At 45.7% G+C, this 24,191-nt stretch overlaps 1 protein-coding gene across 10 annotated transcripts in view; it reads left to right on the top strand.

Moving 5' to 3' along the window:
- The window catches only part of msi2b (musashi RNA-binding protein 2b), a 642,445-nt gene extending 618,500 nt beyond the window's left edge, over positions 1-23,945 (top strand). For all 10 annotated transcript variants that reach the window (XM_059973518.1, XM_059973517.1, XM_059973521.1 and 7 more), the window contains 2 exons: positions 5,063-5,144; positions 13,183-23,945. In XM_059973518.1, the coding sequence (XP_059829501.1) occupies positions 5,063-5,104 (42 nt within the window). In that variant the 3' untranslated portion in view covers positions 5,105-5,144; positions 13,183-23,945. The remainder of the gene's footprint in view (positions 1-5,062; positions 5,145-13,182) is intronic.
- The last annotated feature ends 246 nt before the right edge of the window (positions 23,946-24,191 follow it).

Below are 24,191 nucleotides of genomic sequence, written 5' to 3' on the forward strand. Positions count from 1 at the left end.
ACCACTTCTGCTGGCTGTTCATTCCACACTGACACCGCCCTGCGAAGCTTCCCCTCAGATTGGCCTTAAACATTTCACCTTAAACACTTCACCCTAAACCTGTGACTTCTGGTTCTAGTCTCACCCAGCCCGAGGGTGAAAAACCTGCACGTATTCACCGGACTTATACCCCTCATGGTTTTGTATATCTCTATAAGATCTTCCCTTCATTCTCCTGCACTCCAGGGAATAAAACCCTAACCTTTTCACCCTTTCTCAAGACCTCAAGTGCCAGCAAGATCCTTGTAAATGTTCTCTGCACTCTTCCAAGCACATTGATACCTTTCCTGTAGGTAGGTGACAAAATGCTCCAACATTTCAGAAATATCACCAACATTTTATACAATTTCAACATGACATCCCAATGCCTGTACTCAGTACTTTGATTTATGAAGGCCAATGTGCCAAAAGCTTTCTTTACAACCCTAAGTACCTGTGGAATCACTTTCAAGGAATTATGAATGTGTATTTCAACATCTCTTTGTTCTACCACACAGCCCTCAGTTCACTGAGTAAGACATGCCCGTCAAAGTGCAGCACCTCACACTTGACTGCATCGAATTCCATCTGCCATTTATCCACAAGACTTACAGAGAGGGGGCTGCTGTAAGTCTTGGGATCCATTCTACTTGGAGCTGCGTCCTGTTTTCGATATTAGTGAGGATGCGAGCAGGTGCCAGCTAGTGAGTCTGCTCTGCTGTTCCGGTTTCCGCCTCAGCCCAATTTTCCCTCAACCCCCCCTGCCGTTCGCCCTCCAGCCTCCGAATATCACACCATCTACGTCTCGGCTACACACAACAGTCCAAAGCACCCCATGGAGAGAACTCCTAATTTTCACAGCCTTCTGAGTGAAGGACATTTGCCTTATCTCAGGCCTAAACAGGCCTTCACCCTGTCTGTGCCTCCCAGTTCTAGACTCTCTAACCTGAGGAAGGAGTCTTTCAGTGCCTGACTCGGTGGACCCCGGCACCCCAGAACTGAATATATTTTGATGAGGTCTCCTCTTTATTCTCTTACCAAAATCCAGAATAAATGGGCTTGTTCTACTCAGTTGCAATCCAGCCAATATAGACCAATAACATGAAATGCTGTAGCTTTGGAATTGAAACCTGCCTCTTAATTGTACGTGTTTGTGTTAAGATGCTATGCTCTGATATTAGATGTGTTGGCATGAACCAATAGTAGTAATGAGGAGAGGCTGTCAGTCCTCACGAGGGGGTTCCTTTGCAAAGGTCCAGCAAACCAGAACGTCATGGTGCCACAGCCCCGTGAGACATTCCATGCCGTCCCTTGGCGGGGTAATTTATTTCCCAGGTTTAGTCACCCCCCCTGACAAGAGCAGCAGGATTTGGTGCAGGTGTCTTGTGATAGGACATCACCAGGATCCGAGCCATCCAATCTTCAAACTTCTTATCTCCAGAGAAATAATCTCCACAGCCGCCACCTTTCTCTTCACTGCCCTGTTCCAGTAATTGATTTCCGATGTGCCCCCAGAAGCCGACCCCTCACAACTTTCTAACTAGAGCACCAAATGTCTCCTGAACCTTCTGGTGCCCTCCTCACAAGCTGGTGGAGGAACTCAATAGTTAGACAGGAGGCAAATAGAGAGTCAATGTTTCTAGTCGTGACCCTTCATCTGCACTTACTAGTGCAGCCTCTATTTCCACTGCAGACGTTCTGAAGGCCTTTCCAAGTTTCAAGCCACTGGGACAGTTGCAATTTATTGATGGTTCATTTGGGGGATCCAGCCCATTGACGGCCAGTCGCCCCTCTTCCTTGCTCTGTCTATGATATACTGGGCGCAGTGGCTCGATCATTGAGATGGCAGTTGCCACTGGCATTGAGGAGATGTGGGCACTCCCTGGGACCCTCACTGGTGGGCAGGCAGTGAGAACTGGAATGGAAAGAGAGGCAGGAGTAGGCAGTCCCCATCTTTGTCAGCTGACCACAGAAAGCCCACAGACTGTCAGCCAACCGAAAGTGAAGGCTGATCGAGCCCATGTCAAAACCAGGAGGACTTTGGTGGGGCTACTCGCCCGTTGGGAGAAATTTTCAGGCCAGATGGGATTGACAGCCTCTCCAAAGTGTAATGCACTGAAGAAACGGTCGGTTCACAGTTGAGAATGCTCGGAGGCCAGAGCTCCAGTGCCATGTCTCCAGGCTAGCCAGCAGCTTCATCTCACTATCGTGTGTCAATGTTGCCATGATAATCCCTTAAATATAGGCACAGGGTCTCAAACCTACAATACAGGAATTCAGCTCCAGTATATAGAGATTCCAGGTCCTCATGCACAGGGCTTCAGGTCCCTAATATCCAGGATTCAGGTCCCTAATACACAGGGTTCAGGTCCCTAATACACAGGGTTCAGGTCCCTAATATACAGGGTTCAGGTCCCTAATACACAGAGTTCAGGTCCCTAATACACAGGGTTCAGGTCCCTAATACACAGGGTTCAGGTCCCTAATACACAGGGTTCAGGTCCCTAATATCCAGGGTTCGGGTCCCTAATATCCAGGGTTCGGGTCCCTAATATTCAGGGGTTCGGGTCCCTAATACACAGGGTTCAGGTCCCTAATACACAGGGTTCAGGTCCATAATATCCAGGGTTCAGGTCCCTAATACACAGGGCTTCAGGTCCCTAATACACAGGGCTTCAGGTCCCTAACATACAGGGGTTCAGGTCCCTAACACACAGGGCTTCAGGTCCCTAACATACAGAGGTTCAGGTCCCTAATATACAGGGTTCGGGTACTTAATATACAGGGCTTCAGGTCCCTAATACACAGGGTTCAGGTCCCTAATATACAAGGTTCAGGTCCCTAATATACAGGGCTTCAGGTCCCTAATATACAGGGCTTCAGGTCCGTAAAATACAGGGCTTCAGGTCCGTAATATACAGGGCTTCAGGTCCCTAATATACAGGGCTTCAGTTCCCTAATATACAGGGTTCAGTTCCCTAATACACAGGGGTTCAGGTCCCTAATACACAGGGTTCGGGTCCCTAATATACAGGGCTTCAGGTCCATAATACACAGTGTTCAGGTCCCTAATATACAGGGTTCAGGTCCCTAATATCCAGGGTTCAGGTCCCTAATATACAGGGTTCAGGTCCCTAATACACAGGGTTCAGGTCCCTAATACACAGGGTTCAGGTCCCTAATACACAGGGTTCAGGTCCTTAATATACAGGGGTTCAGGTCCCTAATACACAGGGTTCAGGTCCCTAATATACAGGGGTTCAGGTCCCTAATACACAGGGTTCAGGTCCCTAATATACAGGGCTTCAGGTCCCTAATACACAGGGTTCAGGTCCCAAATATACAGGGCTTCAGGTCCCTAATATCCAGGGTTCAGGTCCCTAATATACAGGGTTCAGGTCCCTAATATACAGGGTTCAGGTCCCTAATACACAGGGTTCAGGTCCCTAATATACAGGGTTCAGGTCCCTAATATACAGGGTTCAGGTCCGTAATACACAGGGGTTCAATTCCGTAATACACAGGGGTTCAGGTCCGTAATATACAGGGGTTCAAGTCCATAATAGACAGGGTTCAGGTCCCTAATACACAGGGTTCAGGTCCATAATATACAGGGTTCAGGTCCATAATATACAGGGGTTCAGTTCCGTAATACACAGGGTTCAGGTCCCTAATACACAGGGTTCAGGTCCGTAATACACAGGGTTCAGGTCCCTAATACACAGGGTTCAGGTCCGTAATATACAGGGGTTCAGGTCTGTAATATACAGGGGTTCAGATCCATAATATACAGGGGTTCAGGTCCCTAATATACGGGGGGTTCAGGTCCCTAATATACAGGGGCTCAGTCCCTATTGTCGAGGGTTTTAAGTCCCTATATACCACTCCATTCCCATAAATACAGAAATACATGTCCCTGATATATTGAAGTTGAGGCCTTAAAATACAGAGTACAAATCACTATTACACAGGATTCCTGCTCATTATCCATCTTTAAAACGCAAAGCTTCAGTACATTGGGATTCAGGCCTGTAACCTAAACGGGTTCTGACACTTTGTACAGGGTTCATGTCCATAATAATTATTCAGGTCCCCCATATACAGGGGTTCAGTCTCCTAACGGACAGGAATTCCAGTCTTAAATATATAGAGGTTCCACTCTTTAATAAACTGGGTTCAATTGTCCCGTAGACAGGGGTTCCAGTATTAATGAAACAGGGTTCATCTCCTTGTGTATAAGAGTTCCAGTCCCCCATATACTGGTGTTTATCTGTGTTAGGGGTTCATCTTTCTAAAACAACCCAGTTCAAGCTCCATTGCAGGGAGAATCAGGATCCCGGTGTCATGTTGTTTCTGAAGCTAAAATCTGAGGTTTGGGTCCCCAAGATACAAGGATTCAGGTTTCTCACAAAGAGTAGTGCAGCTCCCTGATGTACAGACGTGTTAATCCTTATCGCAGTGTGCTGAGTGCATCTGCAACCATAGAACTTTTAAATACACATTTATTTCTTAAAAGTAAGTACCTTCTGGAATTACACAGACATTGCTAATCGCCTCGATTAAAGTGAGAATGTGTAGAAAATACAGTTCCATTTTCTGTAGGTTAAATGCTTATAGTGAATATAGTGGGCTAAAAGTATTATTTACCTGTTACCAAGGTAATAAACTGGTTTAGGGTACAGTTTAAAATTCCAGTCCTTCTCCTACCTCAGTCAAAGGGTGGCTGTATGGGAGGAAGATGATTGAAGTAAAGGGGAATGTAATAACAGTCTCTATTAATGAGCAACGATTGAATCTTTGGAGTCTACAAACCCTCTTTCTGAAGGTTTTCCCATTCCGCACCAACGTTAAGCTACTTTGAGGGTGATAGTTAGCGGGACTCGATAATGATACTCGATCCGATGCCCAGTCATGTCCTGTAGCTTAAGTCTTCATTCATATTAGTATTTTTTTGCAAGTTTTTGTTTTGAGAAGAGAGAAAAATGTGTCCTTGTTTATGAATATGTATTAAGCACTGACAGACTTAATAACTGTGCAATTTTAGGGGCCATTGATTGCGACTGCATTTACAAACGGATACCATTGAAAGCAGACAGGTGTTGGTTGGTTGCCATCTCAGGTTTGAGGTATTAAATGTTATATATTCCATCCCATTCCCTCCCTTTGCTTTTCCTGAGACAGCTAAACCCTGTCAATGCACACACTTCCATTCTTTCCTCCGTATCTTACCTATTCATTCCTTTTTCTGCCGCTTAAGCTTTTCCTGTGTTAGTCAGATCAAGGAGGAGGGTTCCCAAAGGCTTCTGGACCTGGATCCACCGTGATGCTTGGACAGGCGAGGATTTTGCTGTGAACGGGTGTTTGAGAGTGATATATTGAGATAATCCAGTTCTATAGGGAAATAGAAGGTGTAGCACTTGGCATGGTAGCATGGAGGTTATCAGAACACTTTACAGCACCAGCAATCTGGGTTCAATTCCACACGTGGGTGTACTTTGGCAGCGTGGGTGGGGAGGGACTGCCACATTGCTGTGTCTCTAAGAAATGCACAAGGGAAGACAGGTTCAAATCAGGGGCTTCCAACCTTTTTAATGTCATGGACCCCTACCATCAAGCAAGGGCCCCATGGACCCCAGGATGGGAACCCCTGATTGAGATGGTGTATGAGTGATTGCAACATCGTGGTTGGGAAGGGCTCCATTTATGGTTGGAAGAAAACCAGTTGAGTTCCTCCCAGCCAACACTTCCCCCTGAATCCATCTGGGAAAACAGGGTGTGATGTCATCGTAGGGGAGCTTAACAAGCACAGGGTCCATTATTTCTATTAATTTCCAGCTCCTTTTCCCTAGTTTAGCGCTATTTATTTACTTATTTGGAGATACAGCACAGAACAGGCCCTTCCGACCCAACAAGTCACACCACCCAGCAACCCACCTACTTTACCCCCTAGCGGGGGTACACAGACCACTAAGGGATAAAAGGGGTTGGGAACCCGACCTGGCCTAATAACAGGACAATTTACAATGACCAATTAACCCACTAATCTGTGCCTCTTTGGACTCTGGGAGGAAACCAGAGCACCCAGAGGAAACCTACACATTCAGGCGGAAGACATACGGACTCCCCACAGACGTGGTTGGAATTTCTCGGAACCCTGATGCCCTGAGCTGTAATAGTGTCACGCTTACCGTTATGCTAACGTGGTGACCTATTTGTGACACCCACTCTTGATAGAAGGTCCACATTTGAACGGATACAGGACAAACTCCCACTGTTCAGGAAGGTCCACGTTCTACCCTTGGAGACGTTCGCAATGGAGAGGCAGTGCCAAGGTTAAAGGTCATTGCCATAATGACATAGGGAGACTGTAAAGATTCAGCTTTGAAGGCTTGATAAAGAATGGGGAGGGTAGAGGGAGACAGGAATTCCACAGACCTGAAGGAGTAGTGTACTTAGAGCTTGTGAGAAGGAAGGAATCAGTTTAGTGCAGGGGTTCCTAACCTGGGGCTACAGACCCCTCAGTTAATGGTAGGGGTCAGTGGCATAAAAAGAGGTCGGGAAGCCCTGGTTTAGTGAGATGAAGAGAGGACAATTCAGAGGAGTGCACTATGTTTCAGTTTTAACCAGTGAACACCCCAAAATAACACAAGGTACTCTGCAGATGCTGGAAATTGGGAGCAGCACACACAAAATGCTGGAGGAGCTCAGCAGGTCTGGCACCATCATTGGAGAGAAATTAATGGTCAGCCTTTCAGGCTGAGGCCTCCAGTCCAGATGTTCCTGCCTCTCCGTGGGTGTTGCCTGGTATGCTGAGTTCCTCCAGCATTTCGTGTGTGTTGCCCCTAACTCTCCAAAGCCCTAATTGGAAATCTTAGGTTTTACTTTAACTCCAGTAAAACTCCATTCCCGCAGGAAATGTCAATCTGAGCCTACACGTTCATCTCACCCATCCAGAGGTTGAGTGTGTTCTCGCTATATAGAAACCCCTCTTATTTGTGGAATGCACAGACAGGGTCAGAGGCATGATGGAGATGACCTGGTAGACAGCTGCAACTATTAATAAGTTAACATGACTTGCATGTGTTGTTTGTATTATTGATTTCAGTTCACCCAGACAATATGACACAGCTAGTACAGTTGGGGTGATGACCCAGGTTCGATCCTGACCTCCAGCTCAATGTGTGTTGTGTGTGTAGCGTTCGCACGTTCCTCCCGTGACTGCATGATTTTCCCTCAGAACTTCCAGTTTAACTCCCAGCTCCTCAAAGGTGTGCACATCAGAAGGTTAAAAGGCTGCTGTAAATTGCCTTTAGTGTGTGGGTGAGTGGGAGAATGTGAGGGCTGGTGAAGGGTAAGGGTAAAGGAAAGATGGGATTGCTGTAAATAGCTTGTTGGTGGCCAGTTTATTTTTAGCAAGCTTTATTGTCAGGAATGTCTAATGTCACTTCCTGTGCACAAGTGTTAAGGAGAAGGAAATAATTATGACCCTGGATCTGAAATAGCGCAAGAAAAAAACACAAAATGTAAAGAACGCAATAATAAAACAAAGCATAAATAGATTGATTGTATGTCCATAAAGTGACTCCAGGCTGTACGTAAGGTGAATGGTGGGAAACAATAAAGTAGTGGTGGAGGTGTTGATCAGCCGTACTGTTTGGGGAAGGTAACTGTTTTGGAGTCTAGTGGTCCTGGTATAGATGGTACATAGCCTCCTCCCTGATGAGAATAGGAGAGCAGGGCGTGTAGGATCTCTCATGATGTTATTGGCCCTTTTCTGCCACCTTTCTCTTATGTATGTCCTTGATGGGGGTTAGGCTTGTGTCGGCGATGCGTTGGACTATCCGTTGTAGAGCCTTCCGCCCGCTGCAGTGCAGCTTCCGTACCAAGCAGAGATGCAGTTTGTTAGGATGCTGTCTACTGCACACCCGTAGAAGGACGTGAGTACAGATGTGCAAAGTCCAGCTCTCCCCAGTAGAGGCACTGGTGAGCTTCTCTGACCGTGTAGAATGAGTTCTGCGACCATGAGAGGTTGTGTGTGACATGCACCCCCAGGAGTTTCCACTGCTGTGCTGCCGATGTAAAGGAAGGGTGTGGGTGTCACAAGTTCTCCTGATCAATAACCATCTCCTTTGTCTTGTTGACGTTAAGGAAAGGGTTAATTGCTTGGCAGTGGACCTCGAGCTCTTTCACCTCCTTATAGGCTGTGTGGACTCTGTGAGGGATGGGCCTGTTTCTGTGCTGTATTTCTCTCTCTGTCAACACAATGCAGCCCTTGACTGATTTTATTTTTTAATAACTGAAAACACCTGCTATTGAGAAAAAGGGAAAACGTAAACGTTGCGGAATTTGAGCCCAGTACAGAAGTAGAACAGCAGTAAACTGTAAGCCAATTGTACGGAGCAAGGCAGCAGAAATGGTTTCCACCGGGAAATCTCCAGCTTGCTGAAGAGTGGCTGCAGCATGACTCAATTTCCCGGAGAAAAACAACGGAAAATTATCCAGCGTTCCTGGCACGATCCTGCCTACGAGTGGTGTAAATTCCCCATCTTCATCAGTAACAGCAACCTGCATCAACGGGATATTTAATGTGACATTTGTTGTCACAGTCAAAGTGCACTAGATCACAGAAACAGGCCCTTTGGCCCATCTGATCTATGCTGAACTGTCATTCTGATTAACTTGCATATGGACCATAAGATCTCCATGCCCCTCCCATTCATATACTTGACAAAAACTCCTCCTGAATGTTGAAATCAAAAGTTACTGTTGAAAGCAGAGTGTCCAAACACTGGACAGAAGTCCACTGGAGCAGGACTTTCTTCGACACCGAGGGCCTGATTGGGAATGAGAATCAATAAGCAGTCTTCCAGTCACCCAGGCGATGATAGAGAACCCTGTTCTCTAACAAATGTCTATACCTAAACACCTGAAATGGACATCAAATGCTGCCGGCAACAGGGAATGCCGGTCCTACCCAGTCACCAGCAGCCCCTCCAACAAGACCTGGGCTCCAACCTTTAGATTCTGATCCCCATTCTGAACACCCCCACCACAGGCAGAACTCACTTACTATTGATTCTCCTTGGTATCCCTGTGCACTAATGCCAATTTGTGTATTGTTTCCAATTATTGGAACTTTTGTTTCTAAATCTTTCCCTGCCAATTAGATCAAACTGACTAATTTGAAGTTGTGCCCCTTTGTTGAACAGTGTTCTGGAGAAGATGGCTAGACTTCCTGTAAGTTTTTCCAATTAGTCCAATTCCCCTTCCATAATTGTCTATTTTCATCTTGGAATGATCTACGATCTTACATATTTCTTAACCCATACGATATATTATGATTATTGTTCCCTAGATGCTCTGTCACTGATAGTTGTCCTGACTTGTTTCCCAGACTGAGGTCAGAGTCAATCTTACAGCAAGGAACCAGACCCATGCCAACCAGAATTCCCATCTGAACTAGACCCATTTGCTTGAGTTTGCCCCATATCCCTCTAAATCAGCCTTTTTTATACCATTAACCAAGAGGTCCATGCTCTAAATATTGCCTAACCGTTACTTTTTAAATGTTGTTCATGTACTGGCCTCAACCATTCCCCTGGAAACTCATTACATATACTGATCACTCCCCAGTGAAAATGTTGTTCCTCAGACTTCCATTGAGTCTTTTCCTTCTCACCTTAATCCTGTGCCCCTGCATTCCCAATTCCTCAATCCCACAATGCCACTTTCTTTGTTGGGTCGGAAACATAACTAAATAAAAAATTTCTCCTGAATCCACTTGGGAAACCCCTCCCCCATCCCTCATGAGTAATTCATTCTTGGGGACCCCCTTTATCACAACTCTATAGCTCCAGCACAGCTCTGCAGCTTCCCCACAAATCTGCCGCTGGCTACCAATCCCACGAGTTGTATCTCTTGCTTCTGAACTTCAAGTGGATTCTCATAAAGATCGGCTTCACTTGTCACACAGGTAAAATGTTCCGATGCGCCAACAACCAACGCGGTCCAAGGGTGTGCCAGGGTCAGCCTGCAAGTGCCACCGTGCTTCTGGTGCCAACGAAGCATGCCCACAACTTGCTAAACCTAACCCATGTGACTTTGGATTCTGGGAGGAAACCCACAAAGTCATGAGGACACCGTACAAAGCCTTGTCTAATAAACTAACGGCATTTACATATATGTATCACAAACCTACCCTTGACAATTCGTATGCTCATTTACATATGAATCGTAGCATTTTACTCGGTAGCCTTCCCATCGACTTACTCCAGGTTCAAGGACGCACACCGGAAGCAGTTTGCAGCCTGCAAATCTTTGGGATATGGTTGCAGCTGGGAGAACATGCAAACTCCACACAGAGAGCACCCGAGGTCGGGTTTGAACACGGACCTCTGAAGCTGAGAGGCAGTCGCTGTGCCTGGGAACTCCTTTCCAAATGCACACTCACCGGAAAGGCTGCAACAGTTAAAGAAGCAGCTCACCTGTTGGTATCAGCATTAGAATCAGAATCAGGTTTATTACGTACTCATTGAGATTCAGTGCAGAATAAGCCCTTTTGCCTATTGGAGCCACACTGCCCAGCGATGCCCTGATTTAACCCTAGCCTAACCACAGGTCAATTTACAACATTTTTCACACAGAAAGTGGTGGGTGTGTGAAATGCACAGCCAGTGACAGTGGTGGAGGCGGATACAATAGGATCTTTTAAGAATCTCTTGGATAGGTACATGGAGTTTAGCAAAGTAGAGCTCTATGCAGTAGGGCAATTCTAGAGTAGGGTACATGGTCTGCACAACATTGTGGGCCAAAGGGCCTGTAATGTGCTGTAGATTTCTATGATTCTATGACCAATTAATCTTTGGACTGTGGGAGAAAACAGGAACAGCTGGAGAAAGCCCATGGGGTCACGGGGAGAACGTACAAACTCCTTACAGGCACTGACATCTGTCAGGAGAGTTGTTGTTTTGCAGCAGCAATACAGAGCAGTACGTAAAATCAAGGCAAGTTTATTGTCATTTTGACCATAAACTGCTGGCACAGTACACAGTAAAAACAAAACAACGTTCCTCCAGGACCCTGGTGCTACCTGAAGCAACACAAAATGACACTAGACTATGTGAGACGGCACAAGGCTACACAATGCTACGTAAAACAACATAAAAACGGCACTAGACTACAGACCTGCACAGGACTACATAAAGTGCACAAAACAGTGCAGAACAGTACAATAATTAATAAACAAGACAATAGGCACAGTAGAGGACAAATTTCAATATAATAATAAATGATGTAGATGTCAGTCTAGACTCTGGGTATTGAGGAGTCTGATGGCTTGGGGGAAGAAACTGTTGCACAGTCTGGTCGTGAGAGCCCGAATGCTTTGGTACCTTTTGCCAGCTGGCAGGAGGGAGAAGAGTTTGTGTGAGAAGTGCGTGGAGTCCTTCACAATGCTGTTAGCTTTGCGGGTGCAGTGTGTGGTGTAAATGTCTGTAATAGCGGGAAGAGAGACCCCAATGATCTTCTCACCTGACCTCATTATCCACTGCAGGGTCTTGCAATAAGAGACAGTGCAAAATATGCTATAAATTACAATTTTAAAAAATATATAAAGATAAATAAGTAGTGCAAGACAAGAGCAAGAATAGTGAAGTAGTGTTCATGGGTTCATTGTCTGTTCAGATGTCTGACGGTGGAGGAAATTAAGCTATTGCTAAAACATTGAGCGTGTGTCTTCAGGCTGATGGTAATGTGAAGAGGATATGTCCTGGATGGTGGGTCCTTCATGATGGAATAATGCAAAGGGCAGATCCCAACAAGTCACCCTCATCCTGTGAATATACTTAAAAAGGTTGCTAAAAGGGAGAATGCTGGTGTGAGAAATAGGAAAGTGAACAAGTGTAGAAGGTTGAAATGTGCTCAGTCAGGAAATGAGGTGCTCACATTGGGCTTTGTTGCAACGGTGTGGGAAGTGGAAACAGAAGTGAGATGGTGATGTTAAAATGCTTAGCAAACAGAAGCTCAGTGACAAAACTTTCCAAATGAATGTTCAAATAACACTGCCTCCTCAGGATCATAAAATGATAAATGCAGGTTAGAGCTCTTCAATTAATGATTTTCCTCAGTGAGTGAGCAAGCATTCTACCTACCGATTTGTACCTGGGCTTATTGTTGATAAACTGAAAATCTTTGAGTGCCACCCAGACGGATCATTCCATATACTCTGTCAGCACACCAAGGTAGTACAAGCAGGGAACCTTAACAGAGGGCAGAATCATAAACACAAGAGATTCTGCAGATGCTGGAAATCCAGAGCGACATGCGCAAAACGCGGCAGAAACTCAGCAGGTCAGGCAGCGTCTACGGAGGGGAATGAACAGTCAATGTTTTGCCATGAGACTCTTCATCAGGACTCCTGATGAAAAGTCTTCTTGGCCTAAAGAGTTCATTCCTCTCTATAGATGCTGCCTGACATACTGAGTTCCTCCAGAAGTTCTTGCTTGCTCCACGGAATCCAGAATATAGAGTTATAGTTCCCGAGGAAAAGCAGTGCAGGCAAGCAAAAGGCGCAAGGCCTGCATGGGGTAGTTTAGTGATTGTATAAAAGGCCTATTCAAGATTCTTACAACAATAGCTGCCCTTTAGCCTGGTGGTACCTGCCCTCAAGTTTTTGTATCTTCTGCTCGATGAGGAGGAGGAGACCGACCAGGGTAGGGGGGAATCTATGGTTATGTTGTCTGCTCAGGCAGTGGAGGGGTAGACGAAGTCCAATCAGATTTGCATAAACGAGACACAAGCAATTGCGGATACTGGAATCTGGCTCCACACACAAAGCACCGGAGGAACTCGGTGGGTCACCAGCAGGTGGAGCCGCTGAGTCTCTCCAGCACTGAGGAACTGCATGAAGATCTTTCTGCCTGTCTCTCGCTCTCTCTGTCTCCCTCCGCCATTCATAGAACATGCTCTTGTATATCTCTCCTCCCTCAGTTCTAAATTCTTTTTGCCTCTTATCCACTGTAGATCATTACATTGTTGTATTTTTATTGTGACTATTTAATTGCTGGCTGGCGATGTGCTCATCAAAATGACATGATCTTATTGTCCTCTCTGCCTCCCTTTATCTCCTACCCTGACCCCCATCCTCTTCCACCTTCTCCCCACCAGAGTTTATCTCTAGGAGCTCAAGGCAAGCCCGGGCGACCTTTCTGACTGGTCCCAGATTCAGGTGATGTCATCAAAGCGAAGCAGAAGCCTAAAGATAACGAGCACTACATATTTCTTCACTGAGCAGCAAAAGCTGGAGGTGGCTTTCAGTGGACATAATGTGTTAGAACTTGCATCATCTCAGTGGTCTACTGTATTATAATAATCTTAGGATTAAAAAAAAAGAGAAAATGGCATTTTAACTGATTAATAATAATAGTCTTTTTAGTGTTTCTTGATTTATTTTGAAATTAATTTTGAATCACAGATTTTTTGCCTCCTTTTTGTGTTATGTAGTGATGTAGTTCTTAGTCTGTGTATTATAGTTCTGAAATACCATTAATTCTGCACTGTAATCTCTTCAGACTTTGTGTGTGTGTATGTGTGTGTGTGCGCGCATGCGTGCGTGTGTGTGCGCGCACATGCAATTATCTGTCTGGGAAAAAGCTTCCTATTCCTGTTAGTAACAGCCCCTCCACCACCCGCTCTCACCCCATCCCACCTGTCCCGCTTCCACTAACCACCACCCCCTCACCCCTGGGGTTTTACTGATTTGCTGGAATGGTAAACGAGGGAGAGAGAGCGAGCAGGGGAGGTCAGGGACATGGCTGAGCTGAAGTTAATACTGGTAAAGGAGGCAGTGAAGATTGTCTTCTTGTTGGAGGGAGGGTGAGTGGTGGGGACATTGGGTGAGTTACTTTCTGGAGACACTGAAACAGGACAAGGGAGAATCTGCCCTGCTTCTTAATGTTAACGTCAATAAGGAGCAGAGAAGTAGCTTGACGAGCAACCAGAAATAAATCTATTTTTTTTGTTCTGTGACAGTATCTTAATCAGCTCTACTTTTGGCAATAAGGTCGGGACTGTGAAAATTCTTTTCCTGATCGTTTTTCTATAAGTGCCGTTTTCTCACATTTTTTGAGGCTTTTATTGGGTCGCCGTTTAAAAAAAAAGAGGTGTTTGGAGTTTATTTTATTGTTGTTGTGAATTCTCGAATACTGTAAATAACAATTCCAAGTAGCTGGATTTATTCTATTCAAAGAGAGAGAGATTGAGCGAGAGAGAGAGAGAGAGAGAGAGAGATGGGGTACAAATATTTGGGGTTTGGTTTTTTGAAATTGGTGCTGCTTCAGGGTAGTGATGAACTTGACGAAATAAGGGTTCTCAAACTGGGAGTGAGTTGGGAATCCCGCCAAGTCTGATCACCCAAGCTGCCCTTGGATGATACCTAGTTCAACACTGTACAGCCTGCTCTGTAGTTATCTCCAATAGAACTGTTGTCTGCCCTCAAATCATTACGTTAGTTTCCGGTCGATTTCAGGCCCAGGCCAACACAAGAGAGACAGATGCCTTCAGCTGTTAGACTGGCGTTACCTCAATTGTGTAGTTTTTAAAAAGAAACCAATTGAATATTTCACATCAGGAATGAAAAAAATACTTTTCACTTCATTGTCTGAAATAGATGAAATTAAATGCTAATTTATACGATTCAATTAATTAAATCATTAATTATTTTATGAAAAGGGGGAAGGCTTGGAATTTCCCTTTTAGCCTTGGAATTAACTGTAGCCTTTTTAATTTTTTTTCACATTTCAGGCATTAATCTAATCTCTCCTTAATCTAAATGTTAGGTAAGAATCCTGCCATTGGAAGTGTTGCCTGTCTAACCATGCTGAGTGGCAGCACTACTCACAGACACCTTTTATCCACGTACTGAAATAGTGCAAAAACACGAGTTATTTTACGAATACCTCAGTGCTGTATTGGTTTCAGCATAGAAGCATTCTAAAGATTAATTTATTGTAGACGTAAAGATAATTAAAAATTTAAAAAAAACATTTTTGCACTGTGATTAGTAGGAAGCAACTGACAATTCCTATTTGCACATGTTCATTACTTGGCATTTTACCTTTGCTCGCCTTCGACGGGGGGCAAGGTGTGAAGGATATTCGAATTTCTTTTTATTTGTAAACGTTTGTTTTTTTAATAATTAAATTGGGACAAGTAAGGCTAGGGTGGCATCTTGTTCGGTGGAGCAATTGGAACAGGATTGATAAAGGTTAAGTTAACGAGTCTTACTACCTTTATAAAGCAATGCCACATCTTTAGTTTTAGAGAGACAAATAAGTAACACCTTGACACGCAGAAACTGGTACTAAAGACCCTTTGTTAACACACTGTTAAATAGTTGAGAAAACTATTACAAAGCGTAGCTGCTGCACTCCTGAATGACTGGGTTTCAGACTGATACAAGCCTGACTAGGGATTGAAGCCAGTGTCTATCGTGATGGTCATATTATTACAACGTTAGATTTTTGGTGGATTCTTGACAGGGTTTTTTTTATTTTCGTTAGAGAAACCCCTGTTCTATTATTTTGCCTTCGGAACAACTGGTTTGTAAAACGCTGAAAATGTTTGAGATTTTTGTAAATGAGAAAAGACTTGTTTGAGGAGTGAAAACAAGAAATAATAATACACATTTTAAAAGTAAAAGGTTGTTCTTGGAATTAAAGTGGTTCCCTAAATTCAGATTACAATTAGGGAACATTTGTATTGATATACATACATAATATAAATATATATATTATATATATTTTTGGGGGGTTGTTGATAATTCTGTACTGTATTTCCTAGATTATTTCATTAACCCTTCCTTCCCTTTCACGTCACGGAGATACATTTCCCCTCCTGCTAACACCACCCCCCCCCCCCACTTCCTCCTCCTCCTCTGCCCCATTCCTCCTCCCCCAGGTCATTAGACATCGATGTATTTTTTGCTAGTGTGTACAATTGCTATTGTTCTGGAGTGCTGTCTTTGATGCTTAGCCTAGTGATTTTTAAGACAAAATTAATTCTCTCTCCAATAATAAATCTTGTGTTAGTAGTAGATGTATTGTAACTTTAAAAAAAAGTTTAAAAAAAGCTTTTTTTAAAAAAAAATAAAAGTTAAATACAAACTATTAGATGTAGTTAAGTGAGATCTAGGACCGGTAAGGATAGGATTTCCTGTATTTAATAATTAATAATTAAAAGATAAAGGCAAATACTAACCATAATAATGTTGGGGCAATTCTGCTGATCTGACGTGGTTTCAATGAACCAAAGCTTTCATAAACATTTTAATGCTGGCCAATTGGAAGGCATTAAGTGGATTCCCCACCCTTGTCTCTTAAAAGGGTCGCCATACTACCTTAAATGCTAATGCTAGATATGCAAGACTGGGTTTTTATTATTTTTAAGAGGGACGCAAGCTATAATTATGAAAATGATTTTATTAAGAAAAGAATCCATATTTTTTTAAAAGCTCAGATGAAATTGATAAAAAAAAGTGATTGTGTGATAAGTTTTAATGTTTATATACACATAAACCACTGTCCCAGTGACCCACAGCACAAATATTTTTCAAGAAATAAAGTATGTTTTGACGTGTCTGCCTATATAGTAAGGTTTCCTTTAGTTCTCACTCGTCTAAAGCATTGGGTTTGTTAAGGTTTTTTTTGTGACTGAATTCTGTCACTTTAAGACAGTCCATATGGTTTATTTTTGATTTTTAATTTGATCTGTAGCTTGGACTTTAAGGTAGCATGGCTCTGTAATTTGCTCAAGTTTTATTTTTCATTGTACAGCAGTTAACAGCTGATGAATGTTATACATCTTGCTTAGGCTAGTTTCAATTCATTGGGTAAGTGTTGGTGATTTTGTTCCTTTGACCTGAAAGGTGTTTGACTAAACTCGCTGATTGGACTTGGAACGTGAGGTGGCAGGGCCGGATGTGGGCAGGGGACCCAGGGTGGGTCACTGTGACGGGGATGTTCTGGGCACACTCTGAGTCCAGTGCCCTTCGTTCCATGTGGCACGCTCAAATCGTGATAGCCCCCGCCTTAGAGTGACCGCCCAGGGTTTAAAATGGCGGACGGTGGGGGTGGGGGGGGGGGGATACTGTGACCAAGGTCACACAAGATTTGGAATCGGTTCTGGGTTGAGAAGCTGGGCGTGTCACCCCTTCCCCCCCACCCCTCCGCATCTGGTCTCAGTAGCTCTATTGTTGTGGCATCAGGGAATGAATTCTTTGGCTCATCGTGACCAATTTTTCCTGGAACTGTCAGTGAACTTCTTGGGGACATTCTGAAGAGGTGTAAAGGCTCTGTAAAATCTAACCCTTTCCTTTAACTTCTGAATTGCACATCTATTGGCTCTTTCAACTGGACATTCCAGAGTTGGCAAGCAGGACAAGCAGGGTAGATTTGTGGGGAAGTGAAAGTGGCCTGGAACTGTGTATTGGTGAGGAGTTGTTTCATGTGTTCAGGACAAAATTGGCAGCACTAGTGATTTAACTGTAAGGAAATTCAAGTTGCTTCCACTCCTAAAGACATCCCTCCACTTGCACGGAGAAGACCAGAGAGTGGCTCTTGTGTAGAATGCCCGTACAGTGCACTGATTAGAGCCCGGTGACCAGCTCCGTCTTTTGACTGAAGACTGAGCAGAGGCCACACAAGATGTAGCGTCTGCCTTTCCTCACTGTGTTCCAAGCCTCCCTATCTCAGTTCAGAGGACGATGTCACAATCTCCTTCCCTGGTGCCGTGTAATTTGTTGTCAGAGTATGTATATGGCACCAGATACAACCCCAAGATCATTTTCTTGCAGGCATTTGCAGGAAAATAAAGAGATGCGATGGAATTTATGAAAAATTATGCGTAAGGGAAAACTGATAAACAGCCAACATGCAAACAAAGACAAATTGCGCAAATGGAATATAAGCAGTACTAAGAACATGAGTTTGGGATGTGGAGTCCTTGAAAGTGAGTCTGTGGGTTGTGGAATCAGTTCAGCGTTGGGGTGAGTGAAGTTATCCACTCCAGCTCAGGAGCCTGATGGTTGAAGGGTAGGAACTGTTCCTGATCAACACGTACGTGATGATTTGACCACAGCATCTGCAGTATACTTTGTGTTTACTATTCGGAACTGTTCCTGAACCTGGTGGTGTGGGACCTGAGACTCCTGTACCTCCTACCTGATGACAGTTGTGAATTAGGACATGGCCTCTTGTTTGCTGCCTGTCAGTACCCTCATGGACTGCATCCCAGTTACCCTTCCTCACCCTGGGCAGAAATGATAAACCAGGTTCGTCTTCCTTGAAACTCGTGTTGCTTTGGGGCAAGTTGCTGGCTTCCGATATTGAGCAGAAGACTGCGGTTCCAATGAAAAGGCTTTGTCCTTGGACGGGGAGGTCTTTGACATCCACCAAGTGCCGATAGAAGGCCTTCATCAGGACCGACACCCCTGCATTTGTTCTCTTCCCCTCCCCCACCATTTCTTCATATAATCCACCGGCACATCGCATTTCATCCGCAGAATTTTTCAACAGGTGGTCAACCGTCAATCTGAAGAGGACAAATCCAAGTTGTTTGCTGAGGGAGGGTTGGATGTTGGGGTCTGGCCACAGTCCTGCTGTTTCTGCTAAGCACTGCTCACTAGTTTCTTTGCCCAGTGTTGTACGCTCGGGAGTTTGGGTTGCAGATGGAACGATGAAGGTTTGTGAACTGCCTCTGATAACATGGTGCACGGATGTAGGGGAGCCCAAGGCATTTTGAGTGAAGCGTAGGGAAATAGAGGCGAGCGGGTGGACTATCGGTGCACGAGGCACTGCAGATGCTGGAATCTGCTGGAAGAGGCCAGTGGTGTGAGGGGCGGGGAAGTAATCGTCAGTGTTTTGGTCAGAACCACGCAGGGTCTCAACCTGAAGCCAGAAACGCAGACAATTCCTTCCCTTCTGCACCCCACAGACGCTGCTCGGCTCACTGAGCATCTCTAGCAGGTAGTTCCTCTTGGTGGATTATTCTTGGGTGAGCTTTCCTCACATTTCCGAATTCCATGCTGGAAAATTTCCTCTCTGCCCCAACACAGACTCAACACCATGACACTCCTCACAACTCCCTGCCCGGTGCAAACCACCTCCATAGCTGTCTCCAGGTATCAGCTGTCCAGGGTTCAAATCCCAATCCGGGGAACTCGAGCACAAAAGTCCGGGCTGTCTTAAATGCCCCCCCCTCACCCCTCATGGAGAATATGGTGCTATCCTTTGGGTGGAAGGTTCAAACCCAGCTGCCTCAACTCATTCAGCATTGACTAGACGGGCCGAAGAGCCCGTTTCTGTGCTTGAAGATTCTATGAACGGATGAGGAAGGTCCCGTGGAAGCTTCGCCCATCAGATATGAATGTCACCTGTCATTATCATGTTGTTAGTGGGATCTTGCTGTGCAGTAATGTGCTTCCTTCGTTGCAGCCAGTCCTACGCAATGGAAGTACTGCCGTGGCCAGAGATTCGTGGAAGACGCTACAAAACCTGTGGTCGTGTTTGAACTTCCCTGGCTTTTACACAACCTTGTTGTTAATACATCACACCAGGCTTCCTGGGGGCTGCGGGGAGTTGCACACCTCGTGTCCCCCCTCCCCCATCACCACAGTTCTTCCCAGACCTGGAGATGGAAAGCCCCAGCCAAAAGAGAGTGCTTCCGTTAATCATCGACACAGCAAGTGACGACGTCGGACAACAGTGCGTGTGTGGCACACCGCCGCCTGCAAGACGAGAGTGGGAAGTTTCGCTGGTCACCGAACCTTGTGTTCCTGACTATTTCAGGTAGTAAATACTCAGAAAGTACTAGAAGTACTTTCCACACACCTCCCACCTCGGCAACTCCTCTCTGTAACAACAGAATCTTGTAAACCACAGATTTCTCTACTGAAAGTAAATGAACATTCAAAGAGTGTCAGATGCCAGGAAAATCAAGAGACATGAGAACTGGAGAAGGGAATTGTTCCAGAGCACAGGATGGTGGCTTTGGTAGTCTGGATCACCAGCTTTATTTCCTGTCAACAGCTGTGGGCTTCCACTGATCCCACTGCCTTCCATAACTTTGCAGATCTCGGGAGTGACGGGCGCTGAGAGACCAAGTTCACCTTTGAAGCAGGATAGGAGTAAGAGTTTAAAATCGCATGCAAAGTTAAAGCTAGGACTCTGGGAGCCATTGGCCACTGTCTCACTGCATTCTCCACCCCAGGCGCTCTGCTCCGAGTTAGGTCACGGGAAGCAAGGCGGAGGAAAACATTTAAGGATGTGGACAGAATCTCCTGGAGGAAAGGCAACATTCCCAGTGATTCCCGGAAACGTCTGGCCTACAGTCGGCACGAAGCGCAGAGGGAGCAGTTGGGGTGATGTCAAGAACCTCGAGTCCCTGCATCAGATGCACTCAGAAGTCCTCAGTAAGCTTCTCAGAGAATACCTGCTCTAGTGGGGCATCTCCCGTTGTGTCTGTGAAAGACCCGGGTAAATGGAACTAACCCAATCGGGCAACTTGCTCAGCAGGGACGGACTGGGCCAGCAACCTGCTTCTGTGACGTATAGCTCTTACCACACGACGGCTCAGATCTCGACCCCGTCACCCACCCCAGGATGCACAAGGCCAGTGTAATCCTCCATCCCGAGGAAGGAGATCCCAAATGCTCAATAGTCTGAAGAAACTTCTGATGAAGGGTCTGTGGTGAACTACATACACCTGTCTGGACACGCCACCCCCCCCCGCTGACTGCTCCTGTGGCTCCTCCCACTGACCCCGGTATAAAGGCGATTGGGGCCTGAGCCCTGCCCTCAGTCTCCAGGATGTAGTACGGTGGTCAATTACTGCTTGTCCTTTCTTCCAGCCAATAAAAGCTTACAGCTCGCCTCACGTCTCAGAGAGTTATTGATGGTGCATCAGGGTCCCAGCCTGAAACGTCAACTGTTCATTTTCCTCCATTGATGCTGCCTGACCTGCTGAGTTACTCCAGTGTTTTAACATAGAACACAGCACAGCACAGGCCCACGGTCCTTTCATCTACTCCATGATCAATCTAACCCTTCCCTCCCACATAGCCTTCCATTTTTCTATCATAATGTGCCTACCCAAGAGTCTCTTAAGTGTCCCAAAGGTGTATCTACCTCTATCACCAACCCTGACAGCACGTTCAATGCTCCCAACACTTTCTGTGTAGATAGAAAACTACCCCTGATAAACTTTCCTCCAATCCCATTAAAATTATCTCCTCTGTTAGTAGACATTTCCACCCTGAGAGAAAGGAATATTCTATATGTATGCTTTACCCCTAAGCTGCTTTGTTCGTTCTGACCGGCCCCCTCCTCAATCTCAGCAACCCATTCCAAACTGAGGCATGGTGGGACGTGCTGAGGTTTCAGAAGGCAGCACCAAATGCAAAGTTGCTTTCACACACAAACAAAAATAAAGAACATTGCTAAATCCAAGCACAGACAAGGTCTCGGTTTCCCCTCTAGGTTCCTCTGCCCAAATCAAACTGCCGCTTTCCTTGTCCTGTTGCCTCTAGATTGTTTTAGACTGAATCAGGCTGACCATCACTGATGTACGTCGTGAGATTTGTTGTTGTGTGGCAGCAGAACAGTGCAATACATTAAAAAGTTACTACGGTAGAATACGAAGTATGGTATAAAAAATAAATTAGTGCAAAAGAGAGCAAGAAGTGAGGTAGAGTTCGTGGGTTCCTGGTCCGTTCAAAAATCTGTTGGTGCAAGGGAAGAAGCCGTTCCTAAAACATTGAGTATATGTCTTCAGATTCCTGCACCAGCTCCTTGATGGTAATAATGAGAAGAGGGCATGTCTCAGATAGTGAAGGCCCTTAATGGGCAATGCTGCCTTCTTGAGGTATTGCCTATTGAAGATTTCCTCGATGGTGGAGGAGGCTGGTGTCCATGATGGAACTGGCTGAGTCGACAAGCCCCTGCAGCTTTTTTCTGATCCTGTACAATGGCCCCTCCATGCCAGATGGTGACGCGGCCCGTTAGAACGCTCTCCACTGTATTTTGCTTTGGTGACATACCAAATCTCCTCAGCTTCCTAAAGAAGTAAAGCTGCTGGCGTGCCCTTGTTCGCGATTGCATCGATGTGTTGGGCCCAGCATCCATCCTCAGAGATGTTCACCCTTTCCACTGCCGATCCCTCGATGAGGACTGGTGTGTGATCCCTCGACTGCACCCTCCTGAAGCTACGCTTTGTGTTCCCTTCTTCTGCAGCTGGGGAAGCCATCAGCAGTCACCACGAAAACAAAAACTAAATCACCATCTTCCTGTGAATTCCTCCCTCAGAAAAGGAATTGTATTGAGAAACCTTCAAAGTGATTTTTACTACTGAGGTGAGCAATGATGGTGCTGAAGGTTTTCTGTTGTGTCTGCCCAGATGGGAGTACGATGGACACAAGAGATTATTTTTGCCTCAGATAGCATCAAAGATGGGATTTTGGCCCCATCAGCTGGGGCTGGATTGAATTGCTGTCCCCAGTCCAAAGGGGTGACGCACTTACATCGTGAGCGAAGGGTCAATTCTGAGGCTCGGATGCAGTGGCCTGGATGTCTGGCTAAGGCTGTGCTGGGGTCTTTGACCTTATTATGTTAATATGAAGACCACCCACCTGCATCAGGTTGGGAGGTGAGGTCTTCCCTTCCACTCTGCTCCATCTGGCAAAGGGCATCGTGCCAAGGAACCTTGTCTTTGAGATATCGCAGCACTTTAGATGCAGGAGTGTTTGGAGCTTGTATTGTGCCATCTCTCTGCACAGACCCACTGTGAGATACACTCCATGCCTCCCCTTCCATTCCCGTTCCTCTGAGGTTGACCTCCGAATTTGCCATCCCCTGTCTTTGTGGAGACACGAGGGGCTGCAGACGCCGTGTGCTTTGAGCAACACACAAAATGCTGGAGGAACGCAGCAGGTCAGGCAGCATCTGTGGTGGGGGGGGGGCAGCCAAGAAGTCCAGATGAAGCATCGGTTGACCGTTTCCCTCCGCGGAGGCAGCCCGACTGGCGGAATCCCTCCAGCATTTTGTGTGCATCTCTTCTCTTTATCCATCGCCTGCCAGGACCTTTCCGGCCACATTCAAGAAGGTTGCTGTCAAGTGCATTATGGGAAATGCTGAGGTCAGGAAAGGCTCTACATGAATGAAGGGTTGTACTTATTGAAGTTTTATCCCGGTTCTGGTGTAGAGCAGGTGATAACAATTGACATTCTTTTGATTGTTTTACTAATCTTAGCTCCCAGGCCGAGAATTAATCTCATGCTCCCTGCATGATTGTAACCAATGAGTTCATCATTGCCAGCTGGTGGGGAGTGGAAGTTGCCTGCTGACAGATCAACTGCTTCAGACTGACATGGGTGGGAAGAGTCCTGTTGACTCAGTCCATTGCTGGAAGGGAATGGCCACGCCGCTGGTGGTCAGCGAGAGGTACAGTCCTCAGCTCGCGTAGTGCTCCTCCCTCCATTTTAGCACAGCTCTCAACCCAGCTGGCTCAGAGTTAAAGACAGCAATGGTGCCATTTGACCAGTCTACGGGTGGACTGGCCGCAGGGACAGATGTCCCCCACTGTGACTCCCTCCCATCCCCCCTGCCCCTCCGATCTCACCCCACTACTGAAGTCCAAAGCAGCAACACTGTAAACACAAATTGTGAAGGCATCTTTCAGGTCCCTGTGTACGGCTAACTAAGCCCTGTTGTAAAATATGTGGATGGGGCTCTCTCACATCACAGATGGGGAAAGTATAATTTTATATTTGTATTTTCAAAATAATAAAAAAAGTTTGTGAAAGGTTTCCATCCTCTACGTGGTCCAGAAATCAATGTGTTTGTCCGAAAAATTAAAAAAATAAAACTGTTTTCAACTCAGCTCTTGTCAATGCTTTCAGTGTTAGTGTGCTGGGAGGTGGGGGCGGGTGGTGAACGTCATTCAATACCTCCAACACATCCGGTGTATCATTCTCCACAACTTCTGCCATCTTCAATGGGATCACCTTTCCATACCCTCCCCCTCGGTTCTCCGCAGGGATCACTCTTTCCGTAACTTACTTCTGCACTTGTCTGTCTCCGTGACTTTCCTCTACTTTCATCCCTCTCTCCATGACTCCCTCTGCT

The sequence above is a fragment of the Hypanus sabinus genome, chromosome 6 (assembly GCF_030144855.1).
Source record: "Hypanus sabinus isolate sHypSab1 chromosome 6, sHypSab1.hap1, whole genome shotgun sequence".
Lineage (NCBI taxonomy): Eukaryota > Metazoa > Chordata > Chondrichthyes > Myliobatiformes > Dasyatidae > Hypanus > Hypanus sabinus.